At 40.9% G+C, this 26,177-nt stretch overlaps 1 protein-coding gene across 2 annotated transcripts in view; it reads left to right on the top strand.

Moving 5' to 3' along the window:
• The first annotated feature begins 292 nt into the window (after positions 1 to 292).
• LOC137962511 (SCAR-like protein 2) overlaps positions 293 to 26,177 on the top strand; it is a 38,634-nt gene continuing 12,749 nt past the window's right edge. For both annotated transcript variants that reach the window (XM_068809415.1, XM_068809414.1), the window contains exons 1-2: positions 293 to 645; positions 20,755 to 20,918. In XM_068809415.1, coding sequence (XP_068665516.1) covers positions 491 to 645; positions 20,755 to 20,918 — 319 coding nt within the window. In that variant the 5' untranslated portion in view covers positions 293 to 490. The remainder of the gene's footprint in view (positions 646 to 20,754; positions 20,919 to 26,177) is intronic.

The following is a 26,177-nucleotide window of genomic DNA, read 5'->3' as shown; positions in this document are numbered from 1 at the left end:
AATTAATTAATTTTTTTAGTGTATTAATACGTATTTATCTAATTCACATTTTTATATCTCTTATAAAATTTAAAACAAGATTTGCTTCAACTAATAGCATCCATCTCTCAGACGGTTATGGGGTAGTGTTAGTTTTGCTACTGAGCACTCGGTAGTCAGTAGTGACACGCTAGTCATTTCGGTTGATAACGGGTATATTTACGTCATTTAATTTTTTCTTCTCGGCTGGCCGGTGTCGATGTTTCGAACAGGATGAGAAATAGCTTGGATGGTTAGCAATGTTTTCGATCCGAGTGCGACGGTTAACCCGCTGCTGTCTCACCACCTAATTTTTCTCTCCCTTCACCACTCCCCTTTCTGAAACAATGTCATCTCCGCCATGAAAGCTCCGCTCAGATATCCTTTGCTCTCGCCCCGTCGTTCTGGAACACTTGTGTTTCCGTGATTTTAGGTGTCTGTTTTGTACTACTGACAACAGAAAACTTCCAAAATGCCTTTGATCCGGTTCCATGTCCGGAACGAGTTTGGTTTGGGAGACCCCGAGCTCTACCGATCCGTCAACGAAGACGATCCCAAAGCGATTCTGGACGGAGTAGCCGTTTCTGGACTGGTTGGAATCTTGCGGCAGTTAGGCGATCTAGCCGAGTGAGTTTGTTTATGCTTTCTTCTTTCCTCTACGTTCTTGCTCTTCAAAGTGCCCTAATTTCGTCTCATGTGCTCTAGAATGTTAAAATTTGTGTCATAATGCTCGAGTTTTTCTTGTTAGAGTTGAACAGCGCGATTTGATTTCAAAACGCGAGTTTCTTGTGCATATTATGTGGTAGCTAGTGCCATGTTGAAGTTTCTTCCAAAAAACGAGATGAAGTTGGATTGCATTAACAGTTCCCTGCGAACTTGGCTTCTTTGTAAATCGACTCATCTATCTGGAGTTTGTACCGCAAGATTTCCTAAGTCGATTACTCTTGCTTGTTTGTAGTTTCAAAGAGGCAAGTCAACGTCAAGTGGGCCACCTCATGTTTCTTTTGTCCGTAATTGCAATATTCTTCTTCTTAAATACACATGAATTTCTTCTTACTATTATCACGAGTAGTTTGTGGTGCCACTTTGACCTGAGGCATCATGGTAGGAACTAAATCAGCAGACAGCTTCGCCGATAAGGCCTCCAGCGCTTGCACATGCTACAGTTTTTACTCTTGTATTCCCAGGTCTCCATAGAGGACGATTATCTCTTTTGAAAGGGAGAAAAGTTTGGTCTGAGCTAATCTGCTGTGGAAAGTGCTTGACACATTTCTTCATAAAAAAAAGTGCTTAACACATTTGTTAAAGCTGCAAATGAAATTATCTAGCTTTCACACTCTTTTCTATTGATTGACATTCTAATTACTGTTTACAACAAGTGTATGCAAAGAGCAAAACAATTGGGAGTTGATATACTTACCATGAGAAGAAAAAGATACAAGTGCTCCAATAATCACTATCTTTGCTGTTCTACTCTACTTAGCTCCTTTCCCTGGGAATATGATTGATCCATTGAGTTACCACCACTTTGATTCAGTGGAGGTGGATGTAGATAAGAAAGAAGAGGTTTTGATTCAATTTTGCATGCTGTGGATGATCTGATCTTTTAATGTGACAATATTTTACAGAGTAAAGCTTTGTTTAATGATATTCTACTTACAATATGGTCGGCCCTTTTTTATCTTCCTGATGTAGAGCAGACAGCAACAAAACCTTGCTAAAAGCATATCATAAAATAATACACATGGTACCTATCAATAGTGAACAGCGACAGGACACAAATAGTGAACAGCGACGAAATAGAAAGCAGTTGCTGCTAGAGTTAGAAATAGCATTATAAATACATGGAATCTTGTGAAGGTTTGTGAAACCTTGAGTCAGAAAGCAGTAACCACTAATTCCATTTTGTGAGAACCTGGAGAAGTTGGAGGCAAGATCTTCTATATCTCGTGGAGACTTGATCCTCACTTGCTTGTGTTTTGTTTAAAAGCTCATTTCCTTTCTAAATTGTTAGGAGTCATATGCTTTTGTTTTTGAAGGATTTAGGACTTGGCTGTTGTGAAGTAAATGATAGGTTTGTCTTATTAGGATGAATTATAATCTTTAATGGATTTGTGTCTTATAATGAATGTATGGCTTTGATGGGTATTTAAGTAAAGCAATCAGAGACTTTTCATGAATGGTCCTAATTTTTTAGTTTTTCATTCTTTCAAATTGTTCTGAATCCATTTATTGCTATGTCACCTGAATTGCATGACACCCATGCTTGGTATGATATAGTTCAAGATCTCAATCCCCTCAGTTCCATTGGCTTAGCATTCTGATCCTTGGTTTGCTCTGGTCTTTTTCTTCTTCTTCTAATTTTTTTTTTTTAAAGATAAGAAAAACATGTTACAGGGAAGAAGGGAGCTTCCAAACCCCAAGGGGAATATAATCCCCAACAGTAATACAAGATCTGAAAACACCTTCTTTAGCTAACATATCATCAAGACCATTCGTGAAGCACAAAACGGGAGTCCAAATGATAGACCCCTGATCACCAAGGTATAAGGTAGGAGGGGCAAAAAAGGGAAAGCAGGGGGACAACATAGATCAGATGGGGTGGGGGGTTCATCACGGAGCCTCCACTGAGCAGCACGAACTCTGTCCTGTGAAGGACAGTTCGTTACAACAAACAGAAGGAAGGAGAATAAAGGGGTAGAGGGACTGAAAAGCAAGGCAAGGAAGAATTTGGGAGCTGCTGACCCTCGAAGCTTAGAAATCCAGAAGAGGCTCCATTTGGTAAGCTTCTGTATCCTCTTTTCCAGAGACCCTTTCGTCCCAACACCCGCCAGCTCCTGCCCCTTCACTCAGGTAGCACGACTGCGGCACCTCCGCAGTAATACAAGATCTGAAAACACCTTCTTTAGCTAACATATCTGCAAGACCATTCGTGAAGCACAAAATGGGAGTCCAAAAGATAGACCTCTGATCACCAAGGTATACGGTAGGAGGGGCAAAAAAGGGGAAACTGGGGGACAACATAGATTAGATGGGGTGGGGTTCATCACGGAGCCTCCACTGAGCAGCATGAACTCTGTCCTGTGAAGTACAGTTCGTTACAACAAACAGAAGGAAGGAGAATAAAGGGGTAGAGGGACTGGAAAGCAGGGCAAGGAAGAATTTGGGAGGTGCTGACCCCCGAAGCTTAGAAATCTAGAAGAGGCTCCATTTGGTAAGCTTCTGTACCCTCTTTTCCCGAGACCCTTTTGTCCCAACACCCCCACCTCCTGCCCCTTCACTCAGGTAGCATGACTGTGGCACCTCCGCAGTAATACAAGATCTGAAAACAGCTTCTTTAGCTAACATATCTGCAAGACCATTCGTGAAGCACAAAATGGGAGTCCAAATGATAGACCCCTGATCACCAAGGTATACGGTTGGAGGGGCAAAAAAGGGAAAACAGGGGGACAACATAGATCAGATGGGGTGGGGTTCATCACGGAGCCTCCACTGAGCGGCACGAACTCTGTCCTGTGAAGGACAGTCCGTTACAACAAACAGAAGGAAAGATAATAAGGGGGTAGAGGGACCGGAAAGCAGGGCAATGATGAATTTGGGAGGTGCTGACCCTGGAAGCTTAGAAATCCAGAAGAGGCTTCATTTGGTAAGCTTCTGTACCCTCTTTTCCAGAGACCCTTTCGTCCCAACACCCCCCCAGCTCCTGCCCCTTCACTCAGGTAGCACGACTGCGGCGCCTCCGCAGTTATACAAGATCCGAAAACACCTCCTTTAGCTAACATATTTGCAAGACCATTCGTGAAGCACAAAATGGGAGTTCAAATGATAGATCCCTGATCACCAAGGTATACAGTAGGAGGGGCAAAAAAGGGAAAACAAGAGGACAACATAGATCAGATGGGGTGGGCCTCATCACGGAGCCTTCACTGAGCAGCATGAACTCTGTCCTGTGAAGGACAGTTCTTGACAACAAACAGAAGGAAGGAGAATAAAGAGGTAGAAGGACAGGAAAGCAGGGCAAGGAAAAATTTGGGAGGTGCTAACCCTCGACGCTTAGAAATCCAGAAGAGGCTCCATTTGGTAAGCTTCTGAACCCTCTTTTTCCAGATACCCTTTCGTCCCAACACCCCCCCAGCTCCTGCCCCTTCACTAATGTAGCGTGACTGTGGCGCCTCCGCAGTAATACAAGATCTGAAGACACCTTCTTTAGCTAACATATCTGCAGAACCATTCGTGAAGCACAAAATGGGAGTCCAAATGATAGACCCCTGATCACCAAGGTATGCGGTAGGAAGGGAAAAAAAGGGAAAACAGGGGGACAACATAGATCAGATGGGGTGGGGTTCATCACGGAGCCTTCACTGAGCAGCACGAACTCTGTCCTGTGAAGGACAGTTCGTTACAACAAACAGAAGGAAAAAGAATAAAGGGGTAGAGGGACTGGAAAGCAGGGCAAGGAAGAATTTGGAAGGTGCTGTCCCTCGAAGCTTAGAAATCCAGAAGAAGCTCCATTTGGTAAGCTTCTGAACCCTCTTTTCCAGAGATCCCTTCGTCCCAACACCCTCCACCTCCTGCCCCTTCACTCAGGTAGCGCGACTGGAGCCTCCCGGGACCTCCAACTGGCCTCAGCCTTGTCCCATGGGATCCAATCCCGACGTCTCCTTGAAGTTGAAGCCCAGGACCGACGCACCAGTGGCCTATGCTTTCGTTGAGACGAAAGTTTTTCACCTAGACACTGGTGTTGCCTGCGATAGATGATGGTGATGCTCGCAATGAACCACTATAATCCGCCAAAATGACCACTGCCGATGAAGAGATCATCACTCAACACCTCGCCACCATCTCAGTGAATGCCTTACGCAACGGCCTCACCATTAGCAACGTTCCGGCTACATGGCTTCATCGGAAATTGTCCCATCATGGTTCTGGTCGACAGTGGGGTGTCAAACAATTTCATCAAAGCATCCCTGGCCCAGGAGCTGCGTCTCCAGATTACACGCAACGCCCCTTTTGTCATCACAGTGGCCGACGGGTACTGTGTCCAAGACGACGAGCTCTGTCCAGACCTAGAAAGTGACGTTCAAGGCCTCCGTATCAAGCAACATTTCTACCTATTCGCAATGGACATCACTGACAAAGTTCTGGGAGTCACCTAGTTGCAGCTTCTGGGCGACATGTGTCTCGATTGGAGAACCCTCTCGATGTCTTTCGACCTCCATGGGCAAAAGATCACATTACAAGGGGACCCAACCCTCACCACCATGGAAGTATTCTTGATGGTGATGAACCGACTATTGACCCAAGAGGGGTAGGGGGGCCTCCTCGAATACCATGGCACTCCTATAGTCAACGAGACTGTTGCAGTCGAAACCATGCTAGAACTTGATCAGCTACTATCTGAGTTCCAAAATGTTTCCTAGCCTCCCATCCAGACCGATGGATCACTCCACAATCCTGAGGGTTGGACAACCACCGCCCCAGATTTGCCCCTACCGCTACTCCTACCAAAAAGTGGAGATCGAGAGAATAGTACATGAGATGCTTTTTGCCGACATTATCAGACCCAATTGCAGTCCATTCTCTAGCCCAGTATTACTAGTATGTAAGAAATACAGTGGATGGCATTTTTGCTTGGATTACCAAGCCCTCAACAAAATCACTATTTCGGACAAATTTCCAATTTCGACCATCGATGAGCTGTTAGACGAGTTACGGGGAGTTAAAATATTCACCAAGTTGGATCTCACATCGGAGTACTACCAAATCAAAGTCAAGGAGGAGGACACCCCAAAGATGGCCTTCCACACTCATGAGGGATACGAGTTCTTGGTAATGCCTTTTGGCCCATTCCAAGCCTTGATGAACAAAAATTTTCAGCCAGATTTTCGCAAGTTAATTTTAGTGTTTCTCGATGATATACTCATATATAGCTCTGACCTCAGGGACCACCTTCTCCACTTGAGGGTTACTCTCTAGATTCGTAGAGATAATCACCTTTTCGTGAACCGCAAAAAGTGCTCCTTTTGCTAACGTCAGTTGAAATACTTGGGGCCATTTGATCTCAAACACAGGGGTTTTAGTTGATCCATCCAAGATAGCGGGTATGCTTCAATGGGAGCCTCCCTGTAAAGGGACTTTGTGGGCTCCTCGGACTCACTGGATTTTACCATCGTTATGTAGAAGGTTATGGTAAGATTGCCGAACCCCTCACCAAATTGCTTAACAAGGATGCCTTTCATGGGATGAGACAACTCAGACAACCTTTGACAAACTCAAGAAAGCCATGACCTTCGTATTGGTCCTAGCCATGCTAAATTTCAAGAAGACATTCATTGTCGAGACCAACACCTCGGGTAAAGGACTTGGAGCCTTCCTCATGCAAGAGGGATGACCCATTGCCTACTTGAGTCAAGCCTTGTTGGAAAGAGCCTAGTTAAACTTAGTGTATGAGAGAGACCTCATGGTTTGCATGGGTTTCCCCGATTTGTCACATCCGACAGAGAACGTGTCGTCATTAGTTTCTTTTGGAAGGAGCTCTTCAAGCACACAGGTACCCAACTCCAAAGGAGCTCCGCCTATCATCTGCAGATGGACGGCCAAACTGAGGTCGTCAACAGATGTCTAGCCACTGATCTCAAGTGTTTTGTAGGAGACCACCCCAAGACTTGACCCTAAATGGACTCCATGGGCAGAATTTTGGTACAATACCACCTTTCACAGGGTGGTTGGCATGACCCTTTCAAGGCCCTCTATGGGAGAGACCCCTCTTCCCTTTTGTGGTATTTGGACTCCACCTCCCCCATAGAAGAGGTTAACCAATTGTTGTAGCAAAGAGATGATATCCTACGAGAACTCAAAACCAACTTGAACGAAGCCCAACCACAAATCCAGCCCTACCGCCTCAAATCCCTCGCTTGCAAGCCTAATGAGAGCTTAGCCCTCGCTTCTATGGACCATTTCGGGTATTCGAAAGGATAGGAGTTGTGGCCTATAGGCTCAACCTCCCTCCTAACTCCAAAATCCACCCAGTCTTCCATGTTTGCAAGTTGAAAGATCCTCATCCACTCCACCCTCGTGCCAACCTCTTCCAGCTTGCTTGATGTATGTGATGGTACTCGCGGTATAGCCAGAGCAAATCCTCTTTACCCGCCAACTTCTTGGTTGCGACTTCAAAGTACTGGTCCTTTGGGAAGACCTTTCAGAATCTGAAGCCACGTGGGAAAGTTATGTCATCATTAACTCTCAATTTCCATCCTTCCACCTTGAGGACAAGGTGGCACTCAACTGTGGGGGGGGGGGGGGGGGAGGATAATGATAGACCCCTGATCACCAAGGTATACGGTAGGAGGGGCAAAAAAGCGAAAACAGGGGGACAACATGGGGTGGGGTCCATCACGAAGCCTCCACCGTGCAGCATGAACCGTGTTCTGTGAAGAACAGTTTGTTACAACAAACAAAAGGAAGGAGAATAAAGGGGCAGAGGGACGGGGGAAGGCTGGGCAAGGATGAATTTGACAGGTGTTGACCCTCAAAGCTCATAAATTGAGAAGGTAAGCTCTTGAACCTTCCTTTCCATCATCAAATAATTACTACTCTAGACACCAAATGATTAATTTCAGCATAAACATGTTGAAGCCGCCACATAGGGGTAGACGATATCAAAAGCCATGAGAAAACAACGGAAGACCTTCAACAACTAGAGGATCAGGAAACAGCTCAACATAGAGCTTGCATCTGCACTTGACGGGCATCTTTTTCTTCTTTTAATTGTGTGGATGGACTTACATTCTATGATTGTCATTTGTAGTACTGTATAGCTGCTGATCTGATATGTTTTAGCAAGTCGATCATTGGCTATCCCCTTCCTGGTCTCGATAAAATGATGATCTTAGCTTGTGCCAGTTTTGTGCCATGGGAGCTTTGGAATGAACGTAATAGAAGGCGGTTCGATGCTAAAAGTGAATATGAGGCAAAAGTAGTGAAAAGAGTGATGGGCAAATTTCCACCTGGCTTTTGACTAAGAAACCTTTTTGCTTTTTCAAGGGCATCTCCATTCGTGATAGCTGGAGCAATCTGGCAAGGATGCACATTGGGACCAAGGTTCAAGTAATGAAGGAATGGACTCCCCCAGAGGTTGGTTACCTAAAATTGAATTTTGATGACTCTTCTCTTGGCAATCCGGGGATCGTTGGCTTTGGGGGTGTGATTTCGGATTCATCTGGCAATCAGTGTATTTCTTATGCTGGTCCATTAGGCATCTCCGATTCAACGTCGGCAGAGCTTTATGGCCTTCTTAATGGGCTCCGGGTGTTCAGAGACAACTGCAGTGGTCCAATTCACATTGAAGGGGACTCCAAGGTAGTCATTGGTTGGTGCCAACGTGCTTCCCTTCCGCCATGAAGGCATTGGGACATCTTTCAAGATATTTTAGATATTACCTCATTAGTTTCTTGTATTTGGTCTCACATTCCGAGATTTGCAAATTCGGCAGCAGATGTGCTTGCCAAGCAAGGAGCGTCCCTTCAATCTCTTGTTGTTAGGGTTATGCTCCCTCTTCCTTTGTAAATTTTCGCTTGTTAATACAATACATCTTTATAAAAAAAAAAGAAAAAAGATTGTCATTTGGAGTAGTAGCATAGATGGATATCTTAGCTAGTTAATGCGTGACTTGGTCAAGTTAACTCGTATTGGGCGAAACTCAATCTGAGTTCTAGTCATACTCAATTGGGAAGAATACTAGATCAAGTTCATATGTACTTGGGTGAGTTCACATTAGATTGGATGAGTTTGCATCTACTCAGGTGAGTTTGTTAATGCTTATGATAGGTTGGTTTAAAAGTTTTAGTTGGACATGATGTGATTGATGTTATTATTTTAATAAATGTTGTACTTCTGATTTGTGTCAATATTTTGTTTAAAATATGATAAGAATAATATGTTAGGCTACTTCACAACTTTAGTTTTTATTTTCAACTTGCGTATAAGTTTCTTTTGTTTCAGTAATATCTTACAAAGGGTGTGAGGGGATGTGGGAAGTAGTTTATTTTCAAAACTTTCTGTTTTTGAACTGACTTTCTATTTTTTGTTTGGAAGGAGCGCATGTCCAAAATCAATTTTTTTTTTTTTATAAAGATGTATTAATAAAAACAAGAGAAATTACAAAAGATGAGTGAGCTCCCTTACAACCAGCGATTGTAGGGTAGCTCCCTGTTTGGCAAGCACATTTGTTGTCGAATTTGCGGATCTCGGAATGTGAGACCAAATACAAGATGCAATTGAGGTAATTTCTAAAATCTCCCGAAAGGTATCCCAATGTCGCCACGGGGGAGGGGATGCACTCTCACACCATCCGATAACCACCTTTGAGTACCCTTCGATATGAAGAGGACTGCTGCACTTGTCTCTGAAAACACGGAGCCCAGAAGGAGGCCATGAAGCTCTGCTGACGAAGAGTCGGATATGCCTAGAGGGCCTGCATATGAGAAAAGCTGATTACCGGAATGATCCGAAATAACCCCTCCGAAACCAGAAATCCCAGGATTACCAAGAGAAGAGCCATCAAAGTTCAACTTAAGGTAACCGGGTTCAGGAGGAGTTTATTCCTGCAAAACTGGGACTTTTGTTCTAGATTACATCATAGCCAAATTTCTCCAGTTTTCACGGATAAGGGTGCCCAAAAATGAGGAGAAAAACTTCTTAGTCAGAAGCCAAGTAGTTATATGACCCACCACTTGGTCCGTGACCCTATCTGTAGATTCACTTTTTGCATCAAATCATCTTCGATTGCGCTCATTCCAAAGCCCCCACGGAATGAAACTTGCACAAGCAGAGAGCATCATTTTTCCGAGGATTGGCAAAGGGGTACCAATGAGAGACTTATTGAACGAGAGCAGATCAACCGCCATGCAGAATTGTAACCCCAACATACTAAGAATGGAAGTCCGCACCTCACAAGAGAATATACATTGAAGTAGAACGTGGCTTGTGGTTTCAGCTTCAGTGTTGCAAAAAGTGCATGTCCAAAATCTGGCCCTCAAGTTATGTGAGGGCAGTTATTGAATTTGATTAAGAGGAGAAAACCCTAATAAAAGTGAGAATCATGGATTGTTGGGGGCATTTCTAAACCGTGCAAATCCAGTCTTCTTCTTCCTAATTTTTCTCTCCCAACATGTAGCTGCAATTCTATAAATTCTGGTGCTCTTTTTTCCCTTTCTCTTTTCTCACATTCTAGCCATTAGCTGCCTAAAGTTGAAACAGTTGCTAACACTGGTATCAGAGAGGCGTTTTGAGGAAGAAGGGAAGATAAAAAATATCTAATGTTCAGTACTTTTGTTCTTGAAGCCAGGTATTTACCAGTGAACACTTTTTTTGTTTTTTTTGTCTTTTTTTTTTTTTTTTTTTGTTTTGGAATCTACTATCATGGGAATGACTATTCTGTGGAAAAAAGTGAAGGAGAAGGTAGGGGACGACGTTTCAGCCAATTCTTTTCCTCTCATTGATGTTGTGACACGTTGTTTAAATGGAATTACAGCAAGGGTGGACATTTTCAAGCCTAGTTTTTGAAGACACGAGGAATTCCAAGCAAACCTAATCACCAGTCATAAAAAAGAGAAAGCTGCATGTCGGATTTTAAAGGAGGAAATGCTAGCCAAAATGCAATGGGTTTTTTGTGCCGTTGACGAACTTAAAGAGAGGAGCTCTATCTCTTCTTCTTGCTTAACACAAGAAGTGGATTTGGGAGATCTTGAATTGCAGTTGACACCCACTGTTTTTATGGGAAGGGTCCCTCTAGACAGGCCAAGATTAGCTCGTTGTGAACTGTCTTCCACTTTTGTTTTGGGGGGGGGGGGGGGGGTTGCAGTTTTGTACGGACCATGGCAGGCTCCTTTACCTCGAGAGGGAAGGATCCAGCCTTGTATTACTTATTTAAACTTTCCAATATACAAACTGGTCGATGATCCAACAAGTTGGTCTTACAAGGCTAATCAGTTTTTCGAGTACCATTGGACTCCACCAGAGGATTAAGGTTACCCTTTCTTCCTTCCACATGGAAGAGGATGCTGTCACATGGTTCCAGTGGTATGTCAAGATGGAACCCTTCCTTGGAAGATGTTGGTTTGAGCCCTTTGTGTCTATTTGGGTCCTAGTGAATAGCAAGATTTTGAGGCCTCTCTTTCCAAGCTATGCCAAACTAGCACAGTTCAAGACTATCGAGTGAGTTTGAGAAGCTTCCTAATAGGGTGCAATGGTCCGAGAGAGTATCATACCATTTTCCTTATGTCACAACTATATACACCCCTCTCCACATTACTTCACCATCTCAGACCCCCACACATCCACCTTCCTCTACTCTGGCCACAACACCCTTGAAACTGTTAAAAAAACAAACCATTGCGGAAATGGAAACCTGCAAGTCACAAGGACGGTTTCAATTGTGACTGGAAATTTATGCCAAGCCACCACTACAAGAAGTTTCAAGTTTACATTGGGGATGATAAGGTGTTCAACTCTAATGAAGCGAAGGAGGATATTTCATTAGAAAATTTCACTTCGTGCATTATCGAGTATTTCTCAACTTCCAGTATGACCTTGAAGGATCACATTAAATCAATTGCCCTCAACATTTTAGTAGACAATGGCAACAAACATAACTTTATCAACAACAAATTGGCTAAGAGATTGTCACTTCCCCTCACCTTAGCTTTCATGGTGATGGTGGGAGACAGAAAGTGGTTAGCATGCTCGACTATGACAAAATAGGTGATTTAGGAGTATCATATACTTGCAGATTTTTTTCTATTACCAAACAAATGGGCAAATGTTGCCTTGGGAATGTAGTGGATTTAGATAGTTGACCTAATAGTTTGGAGTCTTCGGGACAATGACCATGGGGTTTGAACTTTCAAGCAAACGGGTTTTCTGACACTCAAAACCAGAATCCGAACCTTCTTTATGAAGCCTAGAAGCTCTTCAATCGACTGAAGGACATGTGTTCGGTGTTGTTCTTTTTTAATTGCAAACCCAAGTTCCTCCTATTGAGGTAATTCCAGCCACTACTCTAGTTATCGATGGTGTTCTGCACTATTTTGACAAGGTATTTGCTGCCCAAACGGGGCTGTCCCCAAGCTGCCACCATGACCACCGCATTCCATTGATGGATGGATCGCTACTCACACTTTGAAAAAGTTGAAATTGAATGAATGTTAGGGGAGATGCTTGCCAAAGGAGTTATTTGACATAGTACAAGCCCCTATTCTTCTATGATATTCTTGGTGAAGAAGAAAGATGGCTTGTGGTGATTTTGTTTCAATGACAACAGTATCAGTGATAAGTACCCCATACCTGTAACTGATGAATTGCTGGATGGGCTTCATGGGGCTAGTATTTTTTCTAAGCTTAATTTGAGGTCCAGTTATCATCAAATTCGAGTGGCTGAAGATGTGCTGCATGAAATAGCTTTTTGTAACCATGATGGCCACTATGAGTTTGAAGTCATGCTTTTTGGTTTCTCTAATGCCCTACCACTTTTCAAAGTCCCATGAATGACATTTTTGGGCCTTGTAAAAAATTGTCTTGGTTTTCTTTGACGATATATTCATTTACAGCTCCACACAAGAGGATGCTACTCATCTTCATTTGGTGTCTCAAGTGTCATTACAAAATCAGGTCCATGTCAATCCAGTGAAATGTCTTTTTTGCCCATCTCCAAATCCAATATTTGGGCCATTTTATTTCTTTAGAAGTGGTGGTTGTAGATCCAGACAGGATTTGATTAATGGCAGATTGGCTGCGACCTACAACTCTTAAACAATTGTGCGGGTTTTTGCAACTCTCCAGCTATTATTATCATTTCATAAAAAAACTATACACTAATTACCTTGCCCCTCACCTCTCTTCTTCAGAAATGAGTATTCCACTAGTCCGTAGAATCTACTCAAGCATTTAAACATCTTAAAAAAGTGCATGACCTCTACTCTGGTTGTTGCTCAACCGGATTTTCTTTGCATTTTATGGTGAATGTGAAGCTTGAGGCAATGATATTGGGGCTGTTTTGATGCAACAGAGACATCCAGTTGCATCATTCAGTCAACCATTACGAGGTGCTCTTCTCCTATTGTCGGGATGGGCCTTGGACCCAACTTCACAACTATAAAATGGTTTGTAAGTGCAGATCTGAAAACTCTGCATTCGTCTTTCTTTCCAGAAGGTATGATCCCCTCTTGTTTGGTCATCACAATCTCTCTAGTGCATTCCGTTCAGATTTGAAAACACTTGGGTGCTGGAGAAGGATTTTGACAAACCTCCTTGTTGATTGGTGGTCAAACCTCAATGTTACTGGATCTGCTGGTTGGATATTTCCTTGGAAGCTTAACCTTTTAAAGGCTAAATTAAAATTCTGGTCCTGGGAACGCCACTCTATTGCTAATGCAGAAAAACACTTCACTCCTATCTCAGATTTCCAATCTCGATGATGTTGAGGAGAAAAGGTGCCTCTCTTCTACTGAATTCTATACCCAAATTTCTCTTCAAAACAGATTTTAAACACTTGTTCATAGTGAGCAAATACAATAGAAGTAGCGAGCCTGTTTTAAATGATTGGCTGAGGGAGATGCCAACACAAAATTCTTCTATGCTGTAACTTCGGCGCGAAGGACTAACCGAATTACTTCATTATGCATCAATCTTGGATTAATGTCAGATAGAGTGTTTCTATGCTGCTTTATACTCGGAGGAATGTTTTGACAGGCTGAAGCTCTAGCGCATTCAGCTCTCAAAGATCTTGTCCTTGGTAGCTTCTCTCCTCAAACTACTTTTTTCTATGATGGAAGTTGAGGCTGCTGTCCTTGGCGTGCCTGATGACCGAGCCCTCGGACTAGATGGCTACAACAGAGAGTTCTACAAGATAAGTTGGCCGATGATCAAGAATGATGTTCCATCTATGGTTCATAACTTCTACCGCAATGGCATGTCATATATAAGCATAGGCATCTCCCTCATTGCATTCGTCTCTAGAAAAATTGATGTGGAGCACGCTTGTGATTTCTATCCCATCAGCCTTATGTCCAGCTCATACAAGATCATTGATTGTTTACTTGCTCATAGGCTCAAGACCACTTTCCCAATGGTAATTCACTTTGGCTAGAGTGCATTTCTAGAGGGGATAAGCATCTTGGACTCAACCATGGCCGCTCACGGAATTCTTGATTACTTTAAGAGATTGGAACTCCTCTATTTGTCCTTAAACTGAACCTTAAGAAAACATTAGATTGAGTTAATTGGCTATTGTTGGATGGCATTTTTTTTTTTTTTTTTTTGAAAATGGGGTGAATAATATTAAATAGAGTGTTGGATGACATTCTTGGGTGCATGGGCTTCTAAAAGCGTGGATCAAATTCTGCATTTTATTGGCTTCTTATTCCCTCAATGACACTGTTTGTGGGTACTTCAGTAGTACTAGGGGCATCCGACAGGGAAATTCCCTGTCCCCTTTGCTCTTCAACTTTATTGCAGAATACCTATCCTCCATGGTATAATGGGTGGCTCGACCTTGTAGCAACTCAGGTGATGTTCTTCTTCTTCAATTTGTCGATGGTACTATCTATTTTGGGGAAGACACTTTTAAGAAAATTAAGAAGATCAAGACTCTCCTTGGATTATTTGAACTTACATCCAGGCAGAAGATCAACTGGCATAAGACCACCATGTTGGGATATCATATTGATACAAATGAACTTTGCTTTATGGCTGATTACTTGGGATGCTTTCTGGCTTCTCCCCCCATCATCTACCTTGGCCTCCCTTTTTATGACCGTTGGCTTCAAAAAGAATCTATGGACCCTAATGATTGGAAGGTTTTAGAGGGGCCTTACCACTAGGAGGGGGAGGTTACTTTCGAAAGTAGGTGGGCTTGTTCTCTTTAACTCACGCTTTACTGGATTGCGAATTACTTCTTGTCATTCATGCTATGTCCTGCTTATGTTTGCTACCGCATTGAAGTCATTAAAAAATGCTTCATCTGGCGGGGTACTAGAAGTGGGTTTAAGTATCACGTTGTGGGATGGAAAGAAATTTGTAAGCCTAAATCCCTTGAAGGGTTGGGTATCTGCCTCAACAGAGATATTAATCGGGCTCTCTTGCTCAAATGGCTCTAGAAATTCAACTCCTCAACAAGCATGTGGAGACCTATGGTAGCTGCTAAACTTCGTTGGGAGGATGTTTGGTGGACTAATGTGGGAGGCGCCAGCTTATTCCCACTTTGGAGATCTCTCTTTCTCCTTCTCCCAACATCTGAGATGGCGATCCGCTATTGTGTTGGAGATGGATCAAAAACAAAATTCTGGAGTGACTGGTGGAGCGGCACTAAGCCAATAAAGGACTCCTACAATTCTCTATTGCACATCAGGACTCATCTTGAGGTTACTATTGCTCATGCACGGAGTGCCAATGCTTGAAATCTCCACTTTCGGTGTGGTTAAATGAAGGAGAGGCCCTTGCTGTTTGCTGCCTAATTCGCGTAATTGGAACTATTAGAATCCGAAGGCATGTGTAAAACTAAATGATTGGGAGGCTTGAAGACAATGATAAGTTCTTAGTCTCCTTGGTACACAAACACATCATTGGGTGGATTGTTGACCTTGTGGAGCATGAGGCTGCTATTGCTTGGTGCCTTTTTACCCTTTATAAAATCAAGTTCTTTCTTTGGAATGCCTACCTCAACAAGATCCTCACAACAAGTTATCTTTGGAGTTGTGGCAATCCCAATCCAAGCATCCTCTGCCCTCTTTGCAATGCCGAGGAGGAAAATGTCAATCACCTTCTCCGTCATTGCCCATTCGCTTGGCAGGTATGGTCTTCCTTACTTAACCACATTAGCCTACAACTTTGCCTACCAAAGGATCTCATTGTCACTAGTCAGATGGTTTTAGGGACTAATATCCCTAATTTGGTAAAATACTTTAGTCTGCATGTCTTGCACATACCCCTTGGTGCCTTTGGAAGGAAGGAATAATCGGCAATTTAACTACAAACTTGTAGTGTGGAGGAGATTTCTAGCTGCATTATTGGCCAAGTATCTTTTTTGCTTCATATAAAAAAGGAATTTGATTGCTTACAGGATGTTCCCCTCCGTATCAACTGGTGTGTTGTGGCTCAAATGTCCACTCCTCCTAAGCTTGCTACATTGGATGGATGACAACCACCACATCCGGGCACCTTAAGCTCAACTTTGATGGTAGTACCCTTGGTAATCCTAGCAAAGCTGGCTTTGGCGGAATATTTCTCAATTCTGATGGCACTCCTCTTATTACCTACTCAGGCCTATTTGGGATTTCCGATTCTACATCTACATAGCTTTATGCTCTTCTCGAGGGACTCATTATCTATCGCGCCCACCTCAATGGTCCCCTATTCATTGAAGGAGACTCCAAAATGGTGATTGGCTGGTGCTCCTCTTCTGATCCCCCTTGGCGTCAGTAGGATGTTTTTTATGAGATTATTAATATTGTATCTTTATTTTTATATAGCTAGTCTCATGTTCCTTGATCAACAAAGTCCTTTGTTGACATGCTTGCTAAGCAAGGTACCTCCTTCCATTCTCTTGTTATAAAGGTGCTCCCTTGATTGTGCTTTGTTTTGTTTTGTTTTCTAGAATAAAATCACATCCTTCTCAAAAAAAAAAAAAAAAAAAAAAAAAAAAAGATAAAAAAGATAGGGACTGCTATCTGTGGTTATTTGTAGGGATTGATAGGTACATCGAGACAGGTCTTTGTTACAAACCCCTTAACTCAGCCCTTGATGCAGCCCCAAAAATCGAGCCAGCTGTGTAGGATGGTTAGAAGAATAAGGTAGGATTGACCTTTGGGTGGGTCACTAGGATCGAGTGTAGTAGTTTACTTCGGCATGTATCTTTTATTATAAGCAATGTTTTATTTACAGTAGGAGAGTGCAAGATGTAAGGTTTGTGGTGGAGATTTCTCCCTAATCAAACCATGTGAGGAGAGAGTAGTAGAAGAGTCTAATAGTGTCTACAGTTAATGTAACTAGGAGTATGCTTGGAGCTTAAGTAGGTGTGGTAACTCTTAGTACCAAATAGGATGTAGAGAAGAGATGCTCATATATATATATATATATATATATATATTAGCTATTCAATCCTTGAAATCAATCAATTTAATACAACTACTCTTTTTATCTAGCTTTGGTTACCTAAGTCGTCTTTACCGATGATATAAAGGTCTTTAGGCGGCTAGCCCCCAATCAATAGGGTGTCTATTGGTATAAGGAGTCTCACCAACTTATTCACTCCCTCGAGGAGGATTGCCCTTGCCAAAGGTAAATCTTAGCTTCCTCTTTCCATCCATTCATTAGCCTTGTCCCGCATATTAGCCAAGCCACCCTTCCCCATTACTATAGTCCAAATTCTAGTAAAACTGTAGCCCTTTGTGTCTCTACTCCCTTGTGTCAAGTCCTCCTAACTATGTCAAGTCCTTTTCTATTCGAGTCCCATCTATCTTAATTGAGTCTTGTCCGTTCTAGTTGAATCTTGTCTACCCTAATTGTGTCCTGTCCATTCTAGTTGAGTCTTGTCTACCCCAGATGAGTCACATGAGTCCTCACCTATCCTTAAGAGTCCCCAATAGCCCCCACGAGTCCCCTACTGTCCATATCAGTCCCCACGAGTCCTTTCTAGTCCCGGAATCTCCACGAGTCTTAGACATAATGTTAGATCTTTTAGAGCTCTATTCTTGAGAGTTTAGTCTTAACCAAGCTTATACTTTCGTGAGGAGATTGGCAACCTTTTCTCCAAGTAACTTTCCTATTAAACTACAACTCTTATTCTTCTTCCTTTCCTCACGTCCCTCACTTACCCAACAGGAGTCTTTCCTACCCTCTAAGCCCCTTGCTTCTCGTCTAAGTCAAGGACTTACTAAATTGGGACCCTTTGAATGTTTACCATTCAAACACTTCTTGTTCCTCTCTAGGAAAATCCTAATCTCTCTAGGTCCTTCCTTCCTTATCCCTAGTGTCTCCCTAGTCTATTTAAATACCCCTCAACATCTTTAAGCCTCAGAAAACCCTAATCCAAATTTCCTACCTATTATATACCCTGCCTGAGATCCAGTCCCAAAAGGCCTAAAATTCCATCTTCTGCCCCTCAAAACCCAAACCACCTAAAATGTCATTTCCCCGACTCCCTAAATGACCAAACTACAGCTTTGCATCCTGCTAACTATCTCCTTAAACCATTTCAAAAAAAAAAAAAAAGCTCTCTCTCTAAATCTTCATTTAACCTTGAAACATCCGAAAACCTAATTCACCTTGCGTATCCTGTCCCTTCTCTTCCATATTTCTATGTAGAAATCTCCAAAAACTCGACATGTAGGTCACTACCCTAACCTTCAGAACCTTTGCATGTAAAGAGGAATGTAACAGTTTTCAACAAAGAGGCTGATGCCATTGTCATGCACTGAGTTCCTTCTTAGTTTAACTGCAGCAGGGTCTGACTTTGTTTGATCACCAAAGGCAATAAGAGTTCTGATATAAAACCACAATCCGAAAGTTCTAAAACTACATCCTTTTCTAATAACACCATTCCTAGCAGGCCTAGGGGAATTTATTGAAAGAATAATTGAAAATTTACTAACAAAGTTCAGTACCTGGGCTGGACTTGAGCAAATGCTTAATGACATAACTAGAGAAAAATATGACAGAACCAGGCAGACAAACTTGTAGACCATGTGTAAAACTAATAGAGAAGGAAATACAAAGAGAGAGAGAGACCTGAAAGTTTTAACAATTTCCATAGCTGACAGATGAAGCAGATCTCCTTTTACTTCAACATTCTTTTCTTTTTCTTCCTCTTTTTCTTCCCCTTCTTCTTTTCCATCATCTTTTTTCTTTATCCATCTTAGAATCACTGCCTTTTTGATACCATGTTAAGTTTGCAGGAAAAAAGTGCTGAAGAGATTAGGGTTGGAGACTCCTCTCCCCTAGTTATAACTTAAACAATATACAAAATTACACTCAATTTCCTTCTCCTCTTAAGCCTTTGGAAACATGAAAATACTTTCTTAGAAATTGAAGTAACCTTAATAAACCCACAATTACAACTTCTAACAATTTTGTAACAAGCTGGAAACTACAGATTCCAAGCGTCAAAAGTTATAAATTTTGTGTTTATTTTTTTAATTTTCTAGAAGTGTTTTCGTAGAAATTAGATTCCCAGGGTTTAAGGGGAGTAGGAATATTATCGTAAATTTTAACATTGATTAAGTTATAATTAGGGGAAAGGGGTCTGTAAGACCTAATCTCTTTCACACTAGTTCTGCAAAATTTGATATTATCATTGTGAAAGTGAACTAAACTTGATGTGGCCCACTTAACATCTGCCACCTGCAATTTATTGGTAAATTAAAACTAAATTGTTGCCACCTTTTCAATTTTTATATATCACTTTTTAAAAACGATTTCCATGTATCAATTCTTCTGCCTTTGTTATTTACAATAACATGAAGAAGTTTATGTACTAACTTGTTATATGTTATGTAAACAGTACTTAATAAATTAGGTATAATATATCATTAAAATTTTAATAGCGCGATTTATACTTTTTTTTTATAGAGTATCAATAGTTAAAAACACCCTTTACATTATAAAATTTTGCATATTAGACTCATTGCTTGGACATGATATGTTTAAATCAGGTTTAATGATAGTGCTCTTTGAAAGGTACCAATTAAAGAATACCTGTAAAAAAACCTTTTTTTTTTTTTTTGTGGAGAAAGGCATGATTATATTAAAAAGCCAAAAGACAGCAAGATACATCGAGGAAGGGGGATCTCTTACAATGAGGTATATAAGGGAAGGCCCCTCTTTAGCTAATGAGTTCCGCTAATCCATTAGCAGATCTAGATACACAATCCAAGAGAGAACAACATCGGGTGAAAGGTTCTGTATTTCATAAAAAAACATGACCAGTGGAGCCAAGGTGGTATCTTCTTACCTGAGCACCAAATATGTTAACTAGAGACAACCTTGTTCAGAAAAGAATAGCTTTATTTACATATGTGTTTTATTTTTATTTTTTTGGGTAACTGCTTTATTTATATAGTTGCTATATAGTCTTATATAAATTCATCTTATAATATATACATAAACATACATAAATATCTATATAATAAACGTTTATATATGCATGCAATGAGTCAAAACTGACAAAACTCATCCAAGTTACTGATCTGAGTCAGAGAGTTTAGGGTATCCAATTTGATTCCAATTCCTGGTTTCTCAACTATGGGTAAGAGTGATTATTTTCCTGCTTAGTTTGCTACTTACGCTACTTAACATTTTTACCCTATTTGAATTATATGTTAATGGTCTATATTTGGAATGACATCATTTTCAAATATTCAGTCCCAAATCATAGTAAGATGTCTCGTATAGATCAATAATAAAGCATTAGGGACTCGGACTTCTACGTCTGCAGTCATCATTATAATGGCTACTATGAGAGGTTTTGTTCATTATCAGCTAGTGCCTTTAATTATCTGATACTACCCATGTCCATCTCAGTATTTACTGGAAAAACTGCAAAGAGTGAAAATTATGACTTGTGTAAGTTGTAGAAGCACAATTTGTGTGTTTCATTACTCTCATCTGGAATGGTACATGCTTTGTATTGTAAGCCGTTACAACTGCAGTACAATAGCTGACGCAATTTTGCGGTTCTCAATGCAGGTTTGCTTCAGGAGTTTTTCATGAGTTGCATGAACAAGTAACAATTACAGCTGCTAGAAGCCGTAAAATGAGCATCCGTCTACAAAACATTGAAGCTGTACTTCCTCCTCTTGAACAAGCAATTTCGGCCCAAATAAGCCATTTACATTTTGCTTACACTGCAGGTGTGTTTTATTATATCTTTTGAGAATGGTGATATGTTTTTATTTCTTAAAAGGCTAGTATTAAATCGTATATAATATATAAGGGAATTCCCCGTAGGGGTGGGCAGGGACCGGGTTGGGCTGAGGTCAGGTTTCCCAACCCTGAATCCGACCCTGAAACTCAAACCCGAAAAAACCCCAAAAAAATCCAAAATGTCAAACCAACCCTGGCGATCACTGTCCTGGCAACCCCGTCCCCGCCCCATCCCCATAAATTTGTCTTAAAACACGACCCGTCCCTACTCCATCTCCATAAACCTGACTTACACCCGACCCAGCCCACCCATCCCTGTGAACTCGACCCATCCCCAACCCGTTCCTACCTTATTTAATATCACCATCTCGTTTCCGTGAATCGGGTTTGGAGAAACCTGTCCCTGACCTAAAACCCAACAGTTTTTTTTCCCGCTCCGTCCTCGATCTGTGGGGTGAAACCCAAAACCCGAACCCAGGGTTTTTATGTTGGGTCGGGTCGGTTCCCCATGAAACCGACCCGATACCCACCCCTGATTCCACCCCTATTTTACAATGGGAGGTAATCCCTACAACAAGCAGCTTTTAGGATACCCCAACTTTGGATGGCTGATCTAATAATCTATTGGCTCTGCACATATCTTCATTTTATAGTCCATGTTGAGATGATGTCTGAAAATTCATTAAATAGGTAATCTAGTCACTCAAATGGTGCTGATTTCTTGACCATCCAAGTGATGATGTTTGCTGAATCACCTTCTATGATCAAAGGACCCAAGAAACATTGAGGAAAAAGCGTTACACCACTCAGAAGAGAATGTGCTTTTGCTTTGGTTGAGTCACATTGTCCAAGAGTCTTAGAGAAAGGAGAAGGACAACACCGCGGTGGTGTCTAATACTCCCTCCAGTTCCTGCAGGCCTTGGGTTTCCCTAGAAGAACCATCAAAATTTAACTTCAACCATCTTTGTGGGGTTTGCCATGTGGTGGGGAGTATAGGGTCTTGATAGCTTATAATGGACTTCTAGTGCTATCTTATGATGGAGCTGGGAAAAGGGGCATTTGCTGGAGTGAACAGTCCCAAAGGAGATAGAACTACTAATAATTTCAACCAGTGGCTCCAGTAAACTAGCTAAGTGGTGAAATGTTCTTTTGTTTTTTATAGCCATAGTTTCCAGGGCACTTCTTCTATTGCTTTCTTGCCTGGTGTCTTTTCATACTTGGGAAGAGGTCAGGAATGACATTGACTAAGGAACTTTGAGAACGATATCAAACTAGCTTAGAATTGCCCCCAAAATTTTGTGTTGCAGGCGCAATTGAAAAGGGCAAGATTAAGTGAAACAAATTGGCATAGGCTATTCAGAAATGGTTATCCTCTTCTACTCAGCTCATCACAAGTAAGAGCCTTGTTATCAGACACTGTCTGTATAATGTGGAGGACATTTTGAGCCCCTAGTAGCTTCCATGCACGACTTGCTTCAAGTGCTGTGAGGGATGGAAAGAAAGCTGAGGTGAGACAATAGTATGAGGCTACAGAGAGTGAGCCTGTGGTAGTGACGCTCCATAGGAGTGACTCTTCTCCCTTGCTGCTGAAGTTAGACTTTATGGCAGCAGTTGCAGGCTGGTAACCTATTGCTTCATCATCTAATATGTTTCTTTTGAAGTTGAATTATGTGCTATCAGAATCCCCATTTCAGTTCTAGAAACTTTCTTTCAAATCTTCTTTGAATTGCTTCGAGCTCTGAGATAGTTCTTGCTGGGGGAGGAGCTAATGAGAGTAAATAATTGGGTAAGCATGCGGGGATAGATTTGATTTATGGAACATGCAGGAGAAAAGAGATGGAGATTAGGGTTTTACAGACCCCTTTCCTCTATTTGTAACTTAAACAATAATAAAAATTATCAGTGTCCCTGTAGGCCATACACCTTTGAAAACTATTTTCTACAGGAAACAACTTTTCTAAACAGTAAACCTAATAAACTAAAACTAATATCTTCCAACAGTCCCCCTCTATTTGGAGCATAGTGCTTCAGCTTATTATAAAATTTGTCTCACAGTCATAAGCATTAAAAAAATACAACTTTGGTCTTAAAAAATTTGTAGTTATGTGACCTTTGTGGTCTTCGGCTGTTAAGTTTGCATTACGTATTGTTCTCTTTCTCCCTCTCAAGCTTGGGAGTATATGACTATGCTCATAGCTTGAGCATAAAATAAAATAAAATGCAAAGGTCATCTTCCTCCATATCCCCCTTAACGACATATCATCTTGTGGTGTCTCAAAAATAAATACTAAAATAGATACTCTCCCAATCTTAACTATAAGGGCAAATCCAGGAAAAGGGTAAAGTATGGGTGACACGGATAAGCAAACTCGAAACCAACATGAAGGATTTCAAACACAAGCTAGTTATAATAATCACAAATAAATAGAAGCTATTCCCTAAAGGACAACAATAAAAAAACCCACTAAAAGGCAAGGATAAAACCTACTTGAGGGCAATAAAACACCCATATGTAGCAAAACAAGAAGACTAACACAAGGAACTCTAACAACAGGATTGACTTGGTCAATTTTGAAAATAAGAGGAAATTTTTTCTTCGGACAAAATTCTAACCAGACAATGTAACTAAAGGTCCGAACAGAAACAAATTGTTCCAAAACAAATATATAATAAAAAGTAAGGAAAAGACCACACAATATGAGATGGAATGAGAGGCAGATATAATAAAATTTTCAAAAAGTACAAAAAACTTACGAGGAGGATCAATATTGACAACTGTGTCATCATGACTACCCTGAATTGCATAACAATAAGAAATATCAATGATAGGACCTCCAAAATAATATCTATGCATCAATGAAAAAATTGAGCCCCTTTTGTTTCTCTTAATAAAATTCGCATTTCATAAAAAAAAGAAAAAGAAAAAATAGAGCAGAAAAAAAAGACTAATGAATCAATGAAAATATGGACCATAAAGCTGACTATAAGATAGACCACAAGAGTAACTAGTATACTGACCATAAATTTAGACCAGGTAAATTGACAAATACATTACGTACAGATACCTTAATTTGATATCGATAAAATGTAGACTACGAGAATTACAGCAAAGATGCAATCAATTTTTTCATGCCATCATCATACCAAGAGGGAACAAAGGAAATTAATGAACTTCTGCCATCTCCTGTCAGGTGAGAATTCGAAGGGATATCATATAATCGTTGCTTCTTTTGTCATATTAAGAGTTTCATTGCAGTAGGAGACATACCTAGCAGTACTCATTAACTATGTATTGACTCATTTAAGCACATTAGCAGAAAGGAGGAATTTTTTGCATACAGTAGGAGGAATACAAACATAAGTAGGATTACCTATATCCATCTTCATCCTCCTTTCTTGTCTCTTTCTTCTAACAACAGAACTCTTAAATTCAAAAATTATGTAGAGGAACTGTCAACATGTCTGCTGCTTTGATTCCTTTAGCTTTGCAGCAGTGAGTCCTCCACATTGCAGTCAACTGTAATTTCATGACTCTTAGTTAGCTTCTAAGTGTTCCTGGAGGTTAGAGATAAATTTCAATCAAGATACCATCACAATTACCTGCATGAGATGCAGGTTATGCATAGAGACATCAAGTCATCAAATCTGTTGATTAACTGCAGCGTAGAGATGAAAATTGCATACTTCGAGGTGAGTGGAGTGGTGGTGGGGACAGTGGGTCCTTGTTGCAAATCCTTACATGAGCTCAAAGAGGTTTGAGTGGGACAACTCATATGTGGATCCGACAAAGTAATGACTGGAGCAATAGACGACGATGATGAAACCAGTGTATAGAGGATAAAACTGCCATTGACACCATGCTTGGAGACATTATCGTTTTGGTTTTTGGCATGTGAATTGAAGAAGGGTCCTAATGTGTCAATGAATAAAGTTTATATGAATATATGCCTGTGACCTCAAATCTCACCAATTTGTTTTGCCACTTTTTGTAGAGACATATGGGCATTTGAATTATGGACTAAGTTGCCCATGTTCTACTTTGAATAACGGATTAAGTTGCCTATGTTCTACTTTGAATTAGTGTCTAAGTTGTCCATGTTCTGCATATTAGGCCTTCAAACATAGTTTGAATTCCAGTAAAAGATGCTTGGCATCAAACATGGAGCGCCTGAAACGGAGATATTGAATTCCTAGAATTGATGCCAAACCACTTTTCTATTCATTGGAGATGGGAGAAGAGGTGCTGTGGAGATGGTGAAAAAGGCTGGACTAAAGAGAAAAAAGCTCCTTGGTAAGGGTTTTTGAGGTTCGACAACTTAGAGAGAATTTCCTGCACTTGAAGAATTTGAGGATGGATAGATTGCAGAACCCACAGCCAATGAAATCACATTTTTCTCATCTTTGTAGTTTTTGCCTTTGGGCTTAATGAAGTCGCATTTTTCTCAAAAAAAAAAAAAAAGAAAAAAATGAAGAAGAAGAGATTGTAGAACACTCAGCCGATGTTCGACAACTTCAAACATGAGAAATCAACAAGATAGGAGCTAGAAGATAGTTCTGAGTAAAGCTGTGGAGATAGAAGGAAAACAGAGATAAGAGCAAAAACAATTCAAAAATACCCGTTCGACATCTTAGAGATGAATCATAGACAGTGATCTTTTAGAGAGTATAGGGAGATATTAGAACAGGAAGACAAACAAAATAAAAAAAGAAGACAAATTAGCAAAAGCCATTAAAGGGGAATATTATGAACTAAGAATTAAACCATGGAGAAGAACTTCATCATCTTTGTGAGTTGCCCTAACTAACAGATCTTAACCGACTTGCTTAGATACCATGTTGGAATTTTCAAGAGAAAAGAGATGGTGAAATTTGAGTTTACAGACTCTAATATCTTCCGAATAAGTGTGGGTAGCTGCCCTTTTGAAGCTGTCAGTCTTTTTTTGAATTATTCAATTTAGAGGCTCCAAAGTTGCTTGATAGATCCCTTCATGTAGAGTTGTAAGCCGAGATAGTCAGAAGGAAGATTTATGACTTTGTAAGATAGGATATCGGCCATTGTTTTCACCCTCCTTGGTTCAAGATTTATCCCAAATAGGCCAGATATTTCCAGTTTACCCTCTGCCTTGAGATGGTCTCAAAGATGTGGAGCATCACTTAGGATGGACTTGGATTCTACTATAATAACTTTTTTCTTTTGAAACAAATCATGATTGCACTTCTTATCTAGAGTATCTCTTAAAGTAAAG

Source organism: Aristolochia californica, unplaced genomic scaffold, assembly GCF_029961685.1.
Source record: "Aristolochia californica isolate CCGP_79_NKW_82.1479 unplaced genomic scaffold, dmAriCali1.0.hap1 SCAF_4, whole genome shotgun sequence".
In the NCBI taxonomy this organism is placed as follows: Eukaryota; Viridiplantae; Streptophyta; class Magnoliopsida; order Piperales; family Aristolochiaceae; genus Aristolochia; species Aristolochia californica.
Note: the sequence above shows the minus strand (reverse complement) of the source record. Positions and strands in the feature narration are given on the sequence as shown.